This window comes from Danio rerio, chromosome 19 (genome assembly GCF_049306965.1).
Source record: "Danio rerio strain Tuebingen ecotype United States chromosome 19, GRCz12tu, whole genome shotgun sequence".
In the NCBI taxonomy this organism is placed as follows: domain Eukaryota; kingdom Metazoa; phylum Chordata; class Actinopteri; order Cypriniformes; family Danionidae; genus Danio; species Danio rerio.
Window position 1 is genome coordinate 47647648 of NC_133194.1, and position 18562 is coordinate 47666209.

Below are 18562 nucleotides of genomic sequence, written 5' to 3' on the forward strand. Positions count from 1 at the left end.
AGTGTGAGTATCTTTATATGGAAATGATTCTCTGACTTTTTCTTGTGGTCGACTTTAACATTAAAACAAAAGTTGTGGACCACTGAATAATACAAACCTGGAACTTGATAACTAGATCAAGACATTTACTTTTCTGAAACAAATCAGACTGCCTCTCTGAACTAAGTCATCTTAAGGTTCCAACTAGGGTTAGGTAACCCTAACCCTAACCCATACATATATTAAATTAAATTTCAATGTCAGTTATTATTATCCTATTCATTATCACAAAATGGTGTGATAGTGAATAGGATTACTCTGGAGCACTGGCTCTAGCTTGTCACCTTTTTTCTTTGTCCTTAAAGGCCTTTCCTGAAAATTGGTCTCATTATGTTGAACTGTTTTGTTGTTTCTACAATACAGAATTCACTTTTCTTTTCTTTTTTTCTTTTTTTTTGAGAACTCAATATGTGAAACCCTTAATTGATCTGATCACAGTGTGTCTCCAGTTAACCATTCACTAATCCTAATGACTTGGTCAGTCTCTATTATTGATTCAGTCATTTCAATGCAAATAGAGTGGGTTTCTGTCATTCAAGTATTCAAGGATAACTGAATTAAAATGGTTTGTGAGCTACCATCTCAACAAGAACAAAATAACTAAAAATAGCAAGTAAGTAAATAATGTGTATTTATAAAGTGTCTTTACTATGTTTGGCCATACACCCAAAGCGCTTTACAATCATGATGGGGGTCTCCCCACTCCACCACAAGTGTGCAGCATCCCAACAGTGATGGTGACAACGGCGCCAGTGCGCTCACCAAACACCAGCTATAGATGCAGTGGAGAGACAGTGATAGAGCCAATTCGGTGGATGCGGATGATTGGGAGGCCATGATCAGTAAGGGCCGATTGAGGAGATTTAGCCAGGACACCAAGGTTACTCTTTAAGAGAAGTGCCATGGGATTTATAATGACCACAGAGAGTCAGGACCTCGGTTTAACGTCTCACCCGAAAGACGGATAGTGTGAAGATCAGGCAAGTTAATGTTCATAAAGGTTCTCTGATGCCATAACACATACTAGATATAACTGGACTTCTTTTGCATGGTGTTCTTGGTATTTTTTGCTCTAACATTTTTATATACATTACCAGTCAAAAGTTTGGGATCAGTAATATTTTTAAATGAAATTTATTTAGTCAAAAATACAGTACAAATTGTAAAATTGTGAAATGTTACTGCACTATAAAATAACTGTTCAAAATTAGATTATAATTTAATTTAATAATTTATTGCAGTGATTTAATGATGATGAATTTTCAGCTTCGTTACTCCAGTCTTCACATGATCCTTCAGAAATCACTCTAATATTAATTCATTAATTATTATTATTATTAATATTATTATTATTATTAATGGTAATAGTAATACAAGCAACAATGACTGGAGTAATTATTTAATTTGAAACTACATACAACAAGCAATAAATAATTATTAAATAAAGTATTTAACAATGTAACTTTTTTTTACATTCAATAAATTCTGCCTTGATAAACAGAATAATTTTATTTAAATTATTAATTAAAATTAATAATAATAAAAAAGAAACCTGACCCCAAACTTTTGACCGGTAGTGTACATTGCTGTGTGGTATCTCTGGTACTTGTATATGTACTTGTTTGAATTCAGCAACAGGAATGTATTATGTGTTTTGGTAATAATTTTTTTTCTTGGTAAATAAATAAATAATAATTAATCAATTAGAATTTTTCACTTTTAATATTAAAATACAAACTCACATACCACTGTCCCCTCAAATAAAAAAGGAAACATTTTTTGCTGAAATAATATTGTCCACCGCAGGCTTTACAAACTATAAAAAAACAAAACTGAAAAAAATAAGTAAATAAAATATGTATTTTTATTAGTAATAATTCTAATACTATTGATAATAACAATAATAATAATAATAATAAAAATAATACTTACTTTCAATACTTCCTCTCAGGGTCGTTTATGTCAAAGTTGATATTTACCTGCACCATGTTGGTGTCTTGCAACATCTAATTTTTACGAGGTGGGTCGTTAGCCCAACGCTCAATCCCCAACTTGGAGGACCAGAACATACATACACTGCGTACAATTTAGCTTACCCAATTCACCTCGCGCATGTCATTGGACTTGTGGGGGAAACCAGAGCACCCGGAGCAAACCCACGCCAACACGGAGAGAACATGCAAATTCCACACAGAAATGCCAACTGTCCCTGCTCAAACCAGCGACCTTCTTGCTGTAAAGGGGACAGTGCTACCCACTGTGCCACCATGCTGCCCTATCATAATGATAATGAATAATAATGTTCAAATGCCTTCAGCAAATTGTTGAAGGACAAATGCTGGGTCAACAACAACAAAAAAGGTTTGCCATTATTTAATTATTTCATGGGTCAGCCATGACAGTGTCCTTAAATTGTGCAGTTAGAGAGAGATTCTCTAAACCTATCAAGTCAGTGCATAAGCAGTCGCTGCCAGGAGCATTGCATTTAAGAAGGGTGCGGGTGTCAGCTCCGATTTCGGCAGGCCTGCTCAAAGCAGTGTGGGATTGATCAGGGATTTACGTCTTTAAGCAGGTGGTCCCCATGCTTGTCAAAGTCAGACAGGAAGAGCGAAGCCGAGCCTGCAGCAAGTCTGAACTCTTTAATAAAAAAAGACCCTGTCAAAATTAAAGTCTAGCACATCAAAAGCCAGTCATTAAGGCTCACGGCCTCAGCGTCAAATTATCAGCGTTTTAATACTCCTTGAGGAATTCCATCCGACAAAGGATAATTTTAGCTCGGCCTTGCTAAGTAGGATCGGTTTAGGAGCATATAAGCACTAGTCATCTAAAGTCATAAATACAGACGTTTGATCGATTTGGTTAATAAACTGACTCCAGCTTGACTCGCTACATGCTTGACCTTTAACATCACTGGACTTATTTACAGCGAAGACATGCGATGATAAAGAGGTAACTTTGACTAATTCAAAGCTTAAGCCATCGGCGCAAATCCGAAACTCAGCCACTGACCTAAATGATGCTATTTTACAGCTGTCTGATTAACAGCGCTGTATTCCCTGAGCCCGTTTCACTTGGGTTTACCAGTTTGTTAGCCTTGACCTCTGCAGAGGACGGACTCATCCACAGATGCTTATTAGCAGCCAAAATTTACTGGACCAAATTAGTCCACTCAATATGTTAATAAAACACATAGAGAGATCTTCTGGAAGAAATCCAGAGACAAAATGGTTTGCTTGGATTAATAAAGCAGTGGTATTGATTCTGCTGACTGTGTTAAGAGTAGAGATGCACAATATCGGGAAACAAAAACAACAACATTGTGATTATTTTGGGGTTTTCTGCATTCTACATGTGAATATAATTTTACAAGGTGACTTAAAGGGTACCAACAGTATGATGAAACTCATCTTTTGTAAGCTATTTGAACAGAACTGTGTGTAGATATAGTGTGCACAGGCATGTTGGAGTTAAAATAGGATCTAAATCTCTCCCATTTTGAGGCCCACCGCAACTTGACGTAGGACTGCGGTTTCCCCGCCCACTGAATTGATTGACAGCCGCATTAACATGTTAATACGCATTCATTCATATCAACAAGACAGGATGTGCACAAAGCAACTGGTATGAAAAGATCTGTTGAGCTCGCTGTGATCATCAAATGTGATCAAGAAAGAGCTTTACAGAGTTTAACGCGTTTTAAATCAGTGCACGTTTATAATGAATTGATTTTGCCCTCTTTACAGTGATTTTTACCTCTTTAAGCCACATGTCAGCACAATTATAAAAGAAGACGCTTCAATCCTAGTTTGTGGACGTTAAATCAGGTTTATTTCATACATTAACTTAACGGACATCCATACAGCCATATATTAACGTGTACCCCGTCACATTTGCAGTGCAAAAACAGTGCAAAGATAAACGCGCAAGCTTTGTGTGTGTGTGTCCACTGTGTGTGTCTGTCTATGTGTATTTGCGTGAACTTTGTAATGACATTGTGTGTGACTCATCATTGCGGAAAGGCTTGAATTAACTCCACAACAAATGCATCAAACAATTCTAGTGAAAATTCTTACTGTAGTATTTCTCACAAATAGTTACGCGAGATCTGCTTTCTTCATGTCCATCACTGTGCTGTTTATCTGACGCAGCTGAGCCGGAAATTGAGGCACACTCTGACAGGTATATGGGAATGGTTGGCAAAAACAGCTACACTGTCTTCAGAGCAGATTATTCCAATATTCTTAAAGATCTAATAAAAATTCTGATGGTTGTTTTGAGCTTAAACTTTACAAACACATTCTGGAGACAAAATAGTCTTATCTTAAATCTTGAAAAAGGGGTAGCCCTTTAAAAGCGATCAGTTACTTTAACTTAAATCAATTTAAGTTAAGTAAACTCAAAAATGCCCTGAAGCTGGTTGCCTTAAAATTTTAAGTTAAGTCAACTTTCTTTTTTTCAGTGTAGTTTATTTTTTTGATTCCTGATTCACATCCTTACAACATAATCTAAAATAAGGATTTCCTTTCAAATAAAGCTATTCAGGCTATCAGGTGAAACTGTATTCAAATTTTCCAATATCGTGCAGCCCTAAACCAAATGTAAAATAACCCCATATAGTACTACATAATTAAACACAAATTCATTTTTGTTAAAATGTCAACCTTTGTAATATCTTGTCTCCAAATCCTCCAATTTAATTTGAAATCTCTAAGTCGCAGGCCTTACAAACACATCTAAATAAAAATCTCACACTATTAGAATCTATCAGATTTTGTTATTTTGTATTTGTTATTAATCTCAACATGAAAGTGCAGATCCTGTAATGGGGATACATTGGCACATTTCGATACTGATGCTGAAATTATATAAATTGCACAGCCCTACAATCTATTTTTATTTTTTATTTTTGCTGATCGTTCAAAATACTTATGTAAACGAGCTTAAACAACACAATTCTTGTGTTTTTTTTGCAACAACTTAATTGTATTATGTTCAATCCAAATAAAACAGTTAAGTCAATTTAATTGATTTGTGGTGGAACAACCTGAATGAAATGTGTGGAACCCTGCATTTGTTTACAGTGTAGTTAATGGCTTTATTTTCACTGAGGCAGCTGCTCAGTCTCAAAAACAGAAAAATGACAATTCTCTAAGGGTCTCTGATTCTCTAATGAGATGTTTTTATGATAAACAAGACCCACGGTGACGTGCCGCCTGGGATTGGGATGTTGTTGACCATACTGTTTGGTAATGTCTGGGCTGAGTTTTCACTCTGGCTAAATATAAACATCTGTGGCTGGTGTTTCGGCTCAGCTACCTGTGCAACAGTGCCGTCATGCCCATTTCATGCCTCCATGACACTACAGACTCACCAACTGTGCTGAAGGCATCCAAGAATGGAGATATGCACAACCAAGCAGTTTTTTTATTATTATTTGAAACTGAAGTTAGAATCTGCTGACAAAAAAACACCATATATGCTGAACGTGCAACTCATGCAACAATGTAAAATATAAACAATTCAGAAATTATACATTACATAACACAAATGTTTTTGGGTCAAAGAGAAGGTTTTTGTTTTTAAAGTTATATACCGCATACAGAATATGATTAATTGTATAATATATGATTAAACTACTATAAAAGTGTATATAATTAATATAAAAAACTAATATATAATTAGTTACTCGACTCGAACCAGCAACCTTTTTGCCTTGAGACGACCACTGAGCCACTGTGCACAGAAAACAAACCATGTATATTTTGATGCTTCAAAAGCCCTTTTCACATTAAAAATATCTGAAAAATAATACTATCATGTAATATAACCATAACAAAAAACACAACTACTGACACAAATATTAAGGCTTGGGGAAGTACACAAAACTCAGAGACTCAGAGCATCCATAATGCAATTAGAAGGAAAAAAAATGAAAAGTGCCAGCGGACCACAAATATTCCTGAGAGCTTTTTATATCTCCACTCCTGTATTCGGAGATGCATACATTACAAAATTTTAGCATAACATTGACATTTGCGGAAGCAGTATTTCTAAAGGTCCCTCGACTTAAGGTTTCAAATGGATTTTTTCCCCTTAATCTAAAATTAATGGTAACTGTAAATTGCCAGGCAAAATAATTTCAGCGCTGCTTTTATGTTAAAGTCTCCCAGATACTTTGCTCAAAGAAGGGGGAAAAGGGCAGATACCATCTAAGACATGGATTTACTTTTATCAGGGTAACTCATGAGTACAAAATTAAGAATGATAGTTTTTTTATGAATACATTAATGCAGACATAAAACTCAACATGCATTACAAAATCTGCTCAAATGCATTAGATGTGAATTGAAAGTCACATCAATGCTGCAGCAGTGCATGTAATTCCATACCTAATCAATAACATATTCAATAACCAAACCATAACCTTTATAAGATTGATGTGTGTACATTTTTTTTTTTTTTTTTTTTTGAGAAAAGCTGCCACAAAATCAATCATTTCAAGTTGAAAAATGTCCCGCAAAATCTTGTAAGGTAATAATGCAACACAGAAATAATCAACCCAGGCTCATTCTGATTACGAACCTCTATATACACTTCTCAGGAGATGGGATGCAGCGATTATAGATTTTGGTTGTACGATTATAGTCTGATAAATATTCTCGGTTTCACGGTTATCACGATTATTATGCATTCATTTATTTCAAAACACTACTAGTTTAGAAAAAATCTCATGAAAACTCCTTATATTAAAGTATTTATAGCTACTCAGTAACTAAATAATACATGCATGACAAAATAATAATAAAAACAAACAATAGTCCATTTCTCTTTAGACGTAAAATTGAAAAAAAAAGTTTTTTTTTATTTAAACATAAGTAATAATTTTACATTGAAAATAAATGACAGAACAATAAAAAGATAAATAAGAATAAAAAAAAATTTATAGTATTTTTTCTCTTTGGAGTAGAAAAAGTCTGATTTTAGCAGTAGAAACAAAAAAAAAGTTTGGTAACACTTTATAATAACTACACACTATAAATCATTTATTAAGCATTAGCAAATAGTGAATTTATTATCTGCTAAGCATTAACTCTACATTAATAAGCGTTAGTAAGCAGTTTATAACTGCAGCTACAAATGCTCTATTCTTGACTTACAAACATATTTATAATTATAATTATAATTAATCGTTAAAAGATCGCGATCTCGATTTGACCTCCTAGACGATCTTAATCCAGCATTTCTATGATTCTGCCAATCAAATTTTCAAGTTCAGGAGAGAAGAAAAGGCGGCTGCACGAGTCTTTTTATTGTTTCACATACATTGCTCAGTTACATTGACACCTCCAAATGATGTTGAATGAGTCACATGCTGTATTTATAAGGTATAATTCACCTAAAAATGTCATTTTTGTCTTTATATAATGATGTTTTCGCGGCCGGGAAAATCGCACGTGATGTGAGCTGCTGACCATGAGCTGTTATGACAGAGAAGGTGGGCTCTCTACTTAATGATAGACGCGCGCACGTCTACTTTAGTGAACAGAACATGCATATGTTGCGAGTAACAGGTAATACAGTTGTAAATAATATTCAGTTTATGGCACAGAGTGATCGTTTGAGAGCCGCGCGTGAAGTATGAACAAGCACTTAGCAGTCAAAATGAAACCGAAAGTGTGCACTTCATTTAAATGATCATATCGCATTTTAGAGTTAAGATTACGGCAAGTATTTGATGTTGTTTTCTTTCATAGCGAACCCACAGTTGTGCATGAAAGTAAATGTTTACAATGTTAGTATAACTACTCTAGCAGCCTATTTATTGTTGGATATAATCTGATAATGGCAAATGTTTGATTTTACCAGTGAATATATTTGTCTAATATGAAAGATTGCAAGCATATATCTCAAACATAATAATTCAACATCAGAATTATTATAAGTAGAATAGAATTATTTATAAAAACTAGTAGACCTACACATAATATTATTATGGATGTTGTGCCATGTTTGTTTTTACCATACCTTTATTTTACATATACAGAATCGTGAGAAAATCGTGATTCTTATTTTAAGCAAAAAATAATAATAATATAAAAAATAAAAAAAAATCGCGATTCTCATTTTAGCCAGAATTGTGCAGCTGTAGCGGCCAGTAAACCTTTCAAAAGAGGCGCCTCTCAACGCATAAAGCGCGTTATTTTATTCTGCTCTTTTAAAAAGAGGGCGTGGACTGAAGCACAATCTCATTTGAATTTAAAGCAATAGTCGTTAAAATGGTATAATTTAGATCAAAGCCTAAAAGAAGCAGTTTTAAAGAGTTATAAAAATTCTTATGTGGTATTTTGAGCTGAAACTTCACGTACACACTCTAGAAAAATCAAAGATTTATTTAAGATATTGTAAAAAGGGTTATAATATATCCCCTTTATAGAAAAAAAAAAAGTCCCCTACATCTTAGATGAGTTAATTAACATCAACTTTTCCTCTCAAAATACACTATCCCTTTAAGAAAGAGCCAGATGACAAACGCTGTGGTCTGCTCCTCCATACCCCACTGCATTCTGGGCCAGGTTGAGACTCCACATTTTACCACCTCAGGCTATTTTCGATTCAAGCACAGTTGGCTTTTTGCAATTTGTGTCCAACCAAAGCAAGCATGATCCAGACGCTGTCATTTCCAGCCCCCCTTTCTATTAAACACGCTGGAGCAGAAACCGGTGCAGGCTGTCTATGGAGAGATTCTTATTTGAGAACGGTCATGGCTAATGCACATTATAATTGGCCTGAACATGGGACGATAAATCTCCATGCATTCGCAAACAAACGCGCAGACTCATCTTTTCAGGAGGAAAACAACAGCGCGGGCAACTAAAGGGGAATCTAAATCTGATTGAAAGAGTCAAAAGATGCCAAAGGACCCTCGCCGTGCTTAACAGAAGATTGAAACAGAAGAATAGGAAACAAACACGGAAATGTAAGAGCGGACAAGCGAGAGCATGCAATGTGTTTTCAACATTCGAGAGGCCTCCAAATGAAAGGTTCAGTGTTGTGCCATTGCTAATCAAAACAACCCAGTACTTTAAGCCACTCAACAATAACTTCAGCGCTGCTTTTATGGTAAAATACTTCAAATACTTTGCTCAGAAAAGAAGAAAAGCAAAAATACCAAATAAGACATCGATTCATTTACATCAGCGTAACTCATGAGTATAAAATTAAGAATGTTCAGTGATATTTTGTATGAATATTCAATTATTAAATGCATTAATGCGGCCACAAAACATTCCATGTGTATTGAAAGTCACATCAATGCTGCAGCAGAGCATGTAATTCCACACTTAATCAATAAACATTCAATAACCAAACCATAACCTTTATAAGATTGATGTATGTTTACATGTTTTAAGAAAAGCTGGCACAAAAAAATAAATTCCTCCCGGCAAAACTTTGAAACTAATACATCTCAAAATAATGCAAAATAAATAAATGATGTTCAGTTTCTTGCTGTTATTCATTTTGTTTTCCCTGTATGTGTTTTTGACTCTCTAAATGCTGATAAATAATGGCCAAGGTCAGCAATTTCAGCTAAAAAACTTCTTTAATATTATATTACTGTAAATGGCACCTGTTGTTGCGAACAAGTAATGTGGTTTCATCCGAGAAGCCTTAAATGAAGCTTCAGTGTTGTGCCATTTCTAATCAAAACAACCCAGTACTTTAAGTCAATTATCAATAACTTAAGCACTGCTTTTAGAGTTAAATCTTCCAACTACTTTGCTCAAAAATCTGTAAAAGGACAAATACCATATGAGACATAGATTTATTTTTATCAGGGTTTTTTCAGTGTTTAAATAAAGAATGTTTGGGGTTTTTTTTATATATAAATATTCAACTAACATATGCATTAATGCAGACACAAAACTCAACATGCATTAAAAAATCTACTCAAATGCATTCGATGTGTATTGAAAGTCACATCAACACTGCAGCAGTGCATGTTATTCCATACCTAATTAATAAAATACAGAGTAACCAAACCATAACCTTTATGTCTGTGTACATTTTTTTAGGAAAAGCTGCCAAAAAAAATACCTTCCTGCAAAATCTTGAAAATAAGTGAATAAATAGATCTCAAAATAATGCAACAAAGAAATGATGCTCAGTTTCTTGCAGGTATTAATTTTGTTTTCCCTCACTCTGAAACAACACAATTCTTTAGATTTCATTGGGACAATTTAATTGTATGTTCAATCCACATACATTTGTTAAAAGTGTTAACTTAATAGATTTGTGTTGGGAAAACAAATTAATTGTATGCATTTAAAAAATTATTTTTTTACAGTGCTGTATATGTTTTTTGATTCTCTAAAAGCTGATAAATAATGACCAAGGTCAGCAATTTCAGCTAAAAATCTTCTTTGATATTCTATTAAATGGGACTTATTGTAGCCGAGAGGCCTCTGAATGAAAGGTTCATTGTGTGCCATGTCTAATCAAAACAACCCAGTACTTTAAGCCACTCATCAATAACTTCAGCGTTGCTTTTATGGTTAAATCTCCCAGATACTTTGCTCAAAATAGCAGAAAAAGCACAAATACAATCCAAGACAGATTCATTTGCCACAAAAAATACCTTCCCGCGAAATCTTGAAAATAAGTTAAAAAACAAATCTTAAAATGATGCAACATAAAAAAAAAAAAAGTTGTAAATAACGTTCAGTTTCTTGCAGGTGTTAATTTTGTTTTTCCTGTATATTTTTTTGACTCACTAAATGTTAGTAAATAATGACCAAGGTCAGCAATTTCAGCTAAAAATCCTCTGTAATATTTAATTAAACGTACCGTGATGTATAGAGGAATGAAAATATGGAATGAATTGCCGTCAGACATTATATGCTTCGTAACAAGTAAAAGGAGGTTTAAAAAAATCATTTAAAAAAATATTTAATGGAAAAATATTAAGTGGATTGTTGATTTGGATGTTATGTATGAATTTTGTATTTTAATGTTTTTATTAGTCTTTGTTGTTGTGTATTAATGTAATTTTGTGTTATGTTCGATGGACCCCAGGAAGAATAGCCACTACCTTGGTAGTGGCTAATGGGGATCCTGATAAATCCTGATAAATAAATAAAGGGGACCTATAGTTGCGAACAAGAGCGAACATGTGATGCCTTTTCGTCAATGGAGAGGCCTCCAAATGAAAGGTTCAGTGTTGTGCCATGTCTAATCAAAACAACCCAGTACTTTAAGCCACTCATCAATAACTTCAACGCTGCTTTTATGGTAAAATCTCCCAGATACTTTGCTCAAAATAGCAGAAAAAGCACAAATACAATCTAAGACATGGATTTTTTTTTTATCTGGGTAACTTAAAACAAGTACCTTCCTGCAAAATCTTGAAAATAAGTACATAAATATATATTTAAAAAAATTTTATCTTTTAATGCTCATAACCAATGACTTGCATTGAGCAAGGTCAGCAATTTTGCTAAAAACCTTCTTTAATATTCAATTAATAGGCACCTATTGTAGCAAACATGCTATTTCGACATCCGAGAGGCCTCAAATGAAGTGTCAGAGTTGTGTTCAGTGTAATCAAAACAACCCAGCCACTCATGGGTGTATTCACTCATACATGCACGTATACAAGGACAAAAGGACACAGGAAAACATCAAAGATTCATGCAGGGGAACAGGAAGCACAAACACACGCGCGCTGACAGTGTCTTCATCATGCACGACGCACAGTTGCATGCTTACCTCTACAGATGGGCACTGGAAAGTCCCATACGGCAGCGTTGCCTGCATTAGTCACACAGGTGAGCTGCGGATGGCCGTCCAGCACGTAGCCGGTCACACAGCTGTAGCGGATCTTGTCGCCTACATTAAAGCGCGTCCCGTACAGAATGCCTTTAGGCGGGACGCCAGGGTTCCCACAAGAACTGCTCTGCAATTCTGAAAAGGCAGAAAAAAGGAACACTTTTAAGACTACATTCATGGTAAAGAAAATGACGCTGGATATGTAGACTTAAAGGTTAAATGTTTGTTTTTTGCATATACACTAACAGGAAGATGCTTAGGGTGTGATAACCTTGGATATAAATATCATGGTTTCAAGATATTGCGATTACTGCTGTAAAAAATTTTCTTTTTAAATGTCTGGCTAAAAAGTAAACTATTGTTCTCTTTGAACACAATATTGTTATTTTGAGAAACATTTAAAATATTTTACAACAATAAACGTGTCAGGCTAAATAATTCAAATGCATTCTGCTGTCTTCATTTGTTTTAAAAACTATTTTACAATTTGAAAGGACATCTTTGGATATCTTTTCTGCTGGAAATACTGTTGTCCTAAAAAAATGTAAACAGAAAATCTTATACATACCATAGGAATGGTATAGTAGAAAATGTTGACGGTTTCAAAATCTTGACTTTTCCAAACCATGGTATACCTTGAAAACGGTTATGGTCCCATGCCTATTTAGGGTCTGAAGTTTTTTTATGTTTTGAAGTAAGTCTACTGACCTAATTCTTGCAGAAGTGTGTTCGTTTTTGTGATTGTTTTAGAACTTCCGATTCAGTTTTCGATGGAAAAAATAATAATTAATGGCAGAAAATGGTCAAACTACAAAGAAGAATATATATATATATATATATATATAGTAGACAAAGTAAAATAAGTACATTTCAAGCAAAAGAACGAGCTGTTTTAAACATCTAAAAGTGAAAGGAAGTGAATGGGACTTGAAGTCAAAAATATTCAAATGGCTGTGCACGCTTGTACGCAAAGAATAAGGTCAATAACGTTTACAGAGGGTGTGTTTGTTTATTTAAGATTGCAATACAGTACAGTAAAAATATTTAGAATATAAATATTTTTAAAAATAAATGTGAATAGTTATTTTTTTAACATATACTTGTTGAATAAAATGTTTAATTTATTTTAAGAAAATGATTTATTTAAACTCAAATTGGCTTGTATTTACTTGTGTGTGTGTGTGTGTGTGTGTGTGTATATATATATATATATATATATATATATATATATATATAAACTTAATATTATATATTATATATGTTATTTAATAATTGTAGTGTGAAATAATGTCGAATTATCATTCAGCATAAGTATATATGTGAATTAAACAATTTATATAGTTATTTATATGTATATTCATATCAGATGTTAGTGGATGTCTTGGACAGTGTTACCATACATTTTTACCATGCTTTATGCTTTATGGTAACACTGTCATTTATTTATTTGTTTATGTATTTATATATGTAGGGTTACAATTTGAAATAGCAGTTATGTAAAATAGTATCTAATAATTTTAATATACATAGTTACATATATTTATTTACAACAGAAATCTTTGTAAATGTATAGTCATCTTTGTCCCTAATAAAAAAAACATACTAAATAAAGAAATACAATCACATACAATAAAAAACATATTGCTGTGAATTTTTTTATTTATTTTTTGGCCGTTAAAGCTAGCCTTCTGTGTTCTGACTTATTTGATGAATGAAACGTTTAAAGAGCTGTCTTACATTGAAATATTAATACTGTAAACACCTTACTATCATTTTTATTCAAAAACTGCTTAAAAATTATCACAATGACCCTAAACATTGAAACTGTTAATATACAAACAAAGATTTATTTATTCACTCTACACGTTTGAGAAAGCACTGAAAGATTTCTCAGTGTAGAGTCAGACCAGTAATCCACCACACAATCCAGAAAATAAAAGTTTTTCCTCATAATTCATAGAAACCAAAAGTATTATTGGCACGATTACTAAGAAAAGCAAACAATCCAAGGGGCTACAGGTGCAAAAGCATCATATTTTATTTGAATTATTTGTTATTTAATCGACAATTCACGCTTTATTCCCCAACTGGACCCAAACCAAGGGCAGAGCGGCAGCATTTAGAAATGACTGCGGCCCAGGGACTAGTTTAGGAAATAAAGAGAGAAGTGCATTGATTGTGCTGTTACACACGACTCGGGTGGTAGAGATCCTGCTAGCGGGAGGCAATGAATTCACCGCTGACTTTTAGAAGCTTTAGACAGACAACTCCAACAATAGAGACCTGTTTAAGCTTTTCGACCTGTTGTTAATAGACCTTAAACTGGACTGCTTATTGTGTCTATCTCTGAAGACTCAGCAAGCACTTAAAGGGATACAGAGTTAAAATAGAGCCAATGTAAAATATGCAACACATTTATTATCAATAGATTATATCTGTTATATATATTATCTGATCTATTGACCTATTTAAATAGATATGTGTAATATAGAAATTAAAAAATATACTAATTTCAATTCAATCTGCCAGATCCCTAAACTGATTTGCAGTCTGAATTAAATGACATTAACAAAAGCGATATTGAAAATATGTGTGAAATAATGTTGCATTATCATCCAGCGCAAGTATATATGTAAATTAAACAATTTATATGTATATTTATATCAGATGTTAGCGGATGTCTCTTGTAAAGTATGGTAAAAATGTATGACTGTCATTTATTATGAAAAACAATACTAAATATATTTTAAAAAGCTGTATTACTCTTTGTTTTGATGCCGTTCCATTACTATTGATCATGCTGAGAAAAGTAACAAACAGAGGATCTATAAAGCAAGATTAATTACTTCATTACTTTAAAGAAACCACCAAGAACATTAACTGGATAAAGATAAAGTAAATGTCTAGACTGCTACATGAATTGTAAACCATTTGCAGAAGAAACAAACTGTTTTACATTGTCCACATTCACAATATGTTAGGCTAAAACGCCACTTAGCTCTTCTTTCCTGTGGTTTTTGCTCGGTGGCTTTGTAATCATTTATAAAGTAATCACAAATGCTCAGCAAGTTATGGATTTCTAGCTAAAGACCCACTCGTATTGATGGTCTGGAGCTATGAACATGTAGCAAACAGTCTATGATATGAGGCTAGTGTTTCTTAATGACTGATACAGAACAAAAAAAAAAGCCAAATTCGTCCAAATGGGTATCCATATACTTTTGACAAAACTGGAATCATTGAAAGATACGTTTAGTATGATATTTATCATCTGGGAGTGCCATTTTGTTAAAACAAGCAAGCAACAAAACTGACTGTGTGATGAAGCCTGCATGAGTTAGAAATTTAAGATATGAAAGCTAGTGAACAATGGACAGTTCAACAAACAAGAAATCATTAGTAAAATACTTACATTTTAGTCGTAATGTAGTTCTAAACGAAACGTGTGCGCCTCAGAGTCACACTGCCGTTACACATGTGAATCAGTTAATTGAATGAATCAATTGAGTCACGACTCCATTTAAGGCAATCACTGAATCAGCTGTTTGAAAGAATCGTTTCACAAAGACTTTACGCCAACTAATTGTGGTTTCATATTTATTTATCCAACCAGCCCCAAAAACTCAGTAAAATATTATCTTTATTTCATTTGAGACAATCACATGCATTGCATGTTTGAACCAGCCGTTCGAAAGAATCGTTTGATTAAACGATTCAATTAATCATTCACAAAGACGTGCCGCCACCTAATTGGTTTCAACATCATATTTATTTTTCCAACCAGCCCAAGAACAGTCAGCAAAATAGTATCATCATCATTCCATTCGAGACAATCCCATTGCATGTTTGAATCAGCCGTTTGAAGGAATCGTTTGATTAAAGATTCGATTCATCATTCACAAAGACTTAAAATAACCTGTTTCAATATCATTTTTTATCCAACCAAAACACTCAGCAAAATATTTTCACCATGGTTTCATTTGAGACAATCACACGCATTGCATGTTTGAATCAGCCGTTTGAAAGAATCGTTTAATTAAACGATTCCATTGATCATTCACAAAGACTTGCCGCCACCCAATGGTTGTTTGAATATCAAATGTATTTATCCAACCAGCTCAAAACACTCAAAGCATGAGGCAATCACATGCAGTGGATGTTTAAATCAGCTATTTGAAAAAATTGTTTGATTAAAGATTCAATTGATCATCCAGAACTTGCCGCCACCTTGGGGAGAAGCGGGGCACAAAGAAACACTTTTTGGTTTTGGCCAAATAATGAACAAAGTAATGGGGTTAGACAAACCATATATATTTTTTAACCAATAACACACAAGCCTCTCCTAGAAATGAGCACTGGAATTATGATCGCTGGACCTGTGGTTTCTTTGCAGTAAAAAATTATACAATTTACCCCTCCCACGGGGCAAGTTGTAACAGACGGAGTTAGTTGTAACACATACATTTAAAAGCAGATTTCACACAATTAATTTAAATTCAGTCTGCTTTAAATAGTAGCTATATTTCCTCAGTAGTTGACACATTTCTTTTTTATTCTACATAGCACAGTATGTTTATGTATTTATTTGTTTATTAGATGAACACATTATTTGAATCTATTTGCATTATTGTAATTTATCCATTATTATACAGTGCGTTAATTTGCATTATTAGCAAATAAAATATATATATTTCTTTCTATTAAAAAAAAAAAAAAAAAAAATATATATATATATATATATATATATATATATATATATATATATATATATATATATATATATATATATATATATATATATATATTTAAAAAGATCCCAACATTACACTCAAGATCCCAAAAATGTATTGTGTTAGTTTTTTGGTGTCCAACAGTGTGGATTAATTGTAACACCCTGTTACAACTAACCCCGCTGTTTTCCTCAAAGCTGGCTAGCAGTCAATGTGTGTTTTACATTTTTCAAAATGGTTCCATATTTTAGCCTAAAAGACGGTGATCACAATATAAAAGATTTGTTTGCATACTTTCACAGCTTTTTTAAAAAATAAAATACATCGACTATAATAAAAATACCTGTCAACCCTCCCGTTTTTCCCGGGATTCTCCCGTATTTTACTGTTCTATCCCGCTATCATCCCGTAAAGGTATTTTCCCGTACTTCTCCCGTATTTTCAGTCTTTTTCTGAACAGCCGATCTATACGCAAACCAATGACTGTAAAAAATATGGACGACGCGACAGCCCTTTTTCCCATTGAACGCCTTGAGGGCAAAACGCCTGCTTGACGGGCACAAACTGTCGCAAAAGACTGCTGAAATTGGAGCCAGACATGCGCAGAAGGACTGTCTGATGGAGCCAGAGGAGGAGCCGCGAAAATGAGCAGAGTCGAGCTTCCAATCAAACGCTTTATGTAAAATCAACTACGCCCCCCGAACTTCTCAGCATGCGTTTGCTGTCATATCAACACAAATGGATGTAATAACGTTAACAAATATGAGGGTTTTATATATTCAATCGCGCCAGCTCCAGGCCGCAGCGCATAACTTACTCGCGGCGTCGCGGGCTGATTCAGGCTCGCATGCGGCAGCGCCTGCTCGCTCGGCCGCCGCATCTGGCTCGATTGACTCGGGCTGGAATTGGGTAGTGAGTCCAGGCATCCGGAGTAGGTCCAGCAGAGGTAACATTAGTCAGTCTGAGCTCTAAGGGATAAGTCTCCGGCAGGCGAGAATCTAGCCGGAACTGTGTTTTGCTATCTGGGTGGTTAGGCGTGTATCAGCAAACTAATAAAGCCCGAAAAAAGCCCTGACCTTAGCGAATAAACAGTGTTCCACCAGATCATGTATGTCAGAAACTATAGTTTACTGCTGAACTCATTTTGTCATGGTAAAATAACACAGAAATCGAATAATAACACTTCAGTCTACTTCAGTCTCCTGCCGAAGCTCAGACGCCGCGCTTTGAGAAACTGTCAATCACAGCTGTCAATCACGATGACAGCATTAAATTACTGCTAAAAACAAACTGTTTACAAAAATGAAGATCTGCACCTATTTCAGCACAATAACCAGTGCCTTAATCGACCAGAACCATCTTTCGGGACATTTTATTGCAAGTGTAATAATTTTTTTTATTTGGGCTCAAGTCTCCTTCATTAACACGGAGGAGGCGGGCTTTATGACTTGTACTGCAGCCAGCCCCCAGGGGGCGATCTAACGGCCGAAACCTTCACTCAAACGTAGGCTTGCGGCACACTTGACGCAAACCCATACCGCCGAACCACCAGGGGTCGCCCCATGTTCTAAAACGCCAGTCTTCTGTGCTTTCGCTTTGTTTAGGAATGAAAACACTCATACATAAATACAAAAAACGGCGTGATTGCATTTCCTTTTAATTACAGGTGCCATCGCCCATCCTATACAATCCTCAAAACAGTCATATAATGGTGCATGACTGTCAGCTGACGTGCTCCATAGTGATAAGCAGATGCTGTTTCCCAAACGGATTCTGTACACGCGATTTGAAGCTGAGAAAAAAAAGTTTGGCTTTTGGGTGCGTGTTTAAACCATAGACTGTAAAATAAAGACATATACACATATTTAATAATAATAAAAACATATAAGGATGTCGATCTTGGTGGGTTTTTTTTTCCAAACACAACTAATTTAATCAAAAATTTTTTTTTTTTTGGGGGGGGGGGG

The 18562-nt window shown here is 34.4% G+C and overlaps 1 protein-coding gene across 9 annotated transcripts in view; it reads right to left on the minus strand.

Moving 5' to 3' along the window:
- The window catches only part of csmd3b (CUB and Sushi multiple domains 3b), a 990558-nt gene that overhangs the window by 687175 nt on the left and 284821 nt on the right, over nt 1-18562 (minus strand). For 6 of the 9 annotated variants that reach the window (XR_012395232.1, XM_073931906.1, XM_073931909.1 and 3 more), the window contains exons 1-2: nt 15278-15361; nt 11806-12000 (exon numbers count right to left, since the gene is read on the minus strand). Coding sequence is in view for 3 of the 9 variants with exons in the window: in XM_068215335.2 (XP_068071436.1) it covers nt 11806-12000 (195 nt within the window). In the remaining 6 variants the exon portion in view is untranslated. Of the gene's footprint in view, nt 1-11805; nt 12001-15277; nt 15362-18562 lie in introns of those variants that run through there. The other 3 variants (XM_068215335.2, XM_017352314.4, XM_021468186.3) reach the window with 1 other exon arrangement.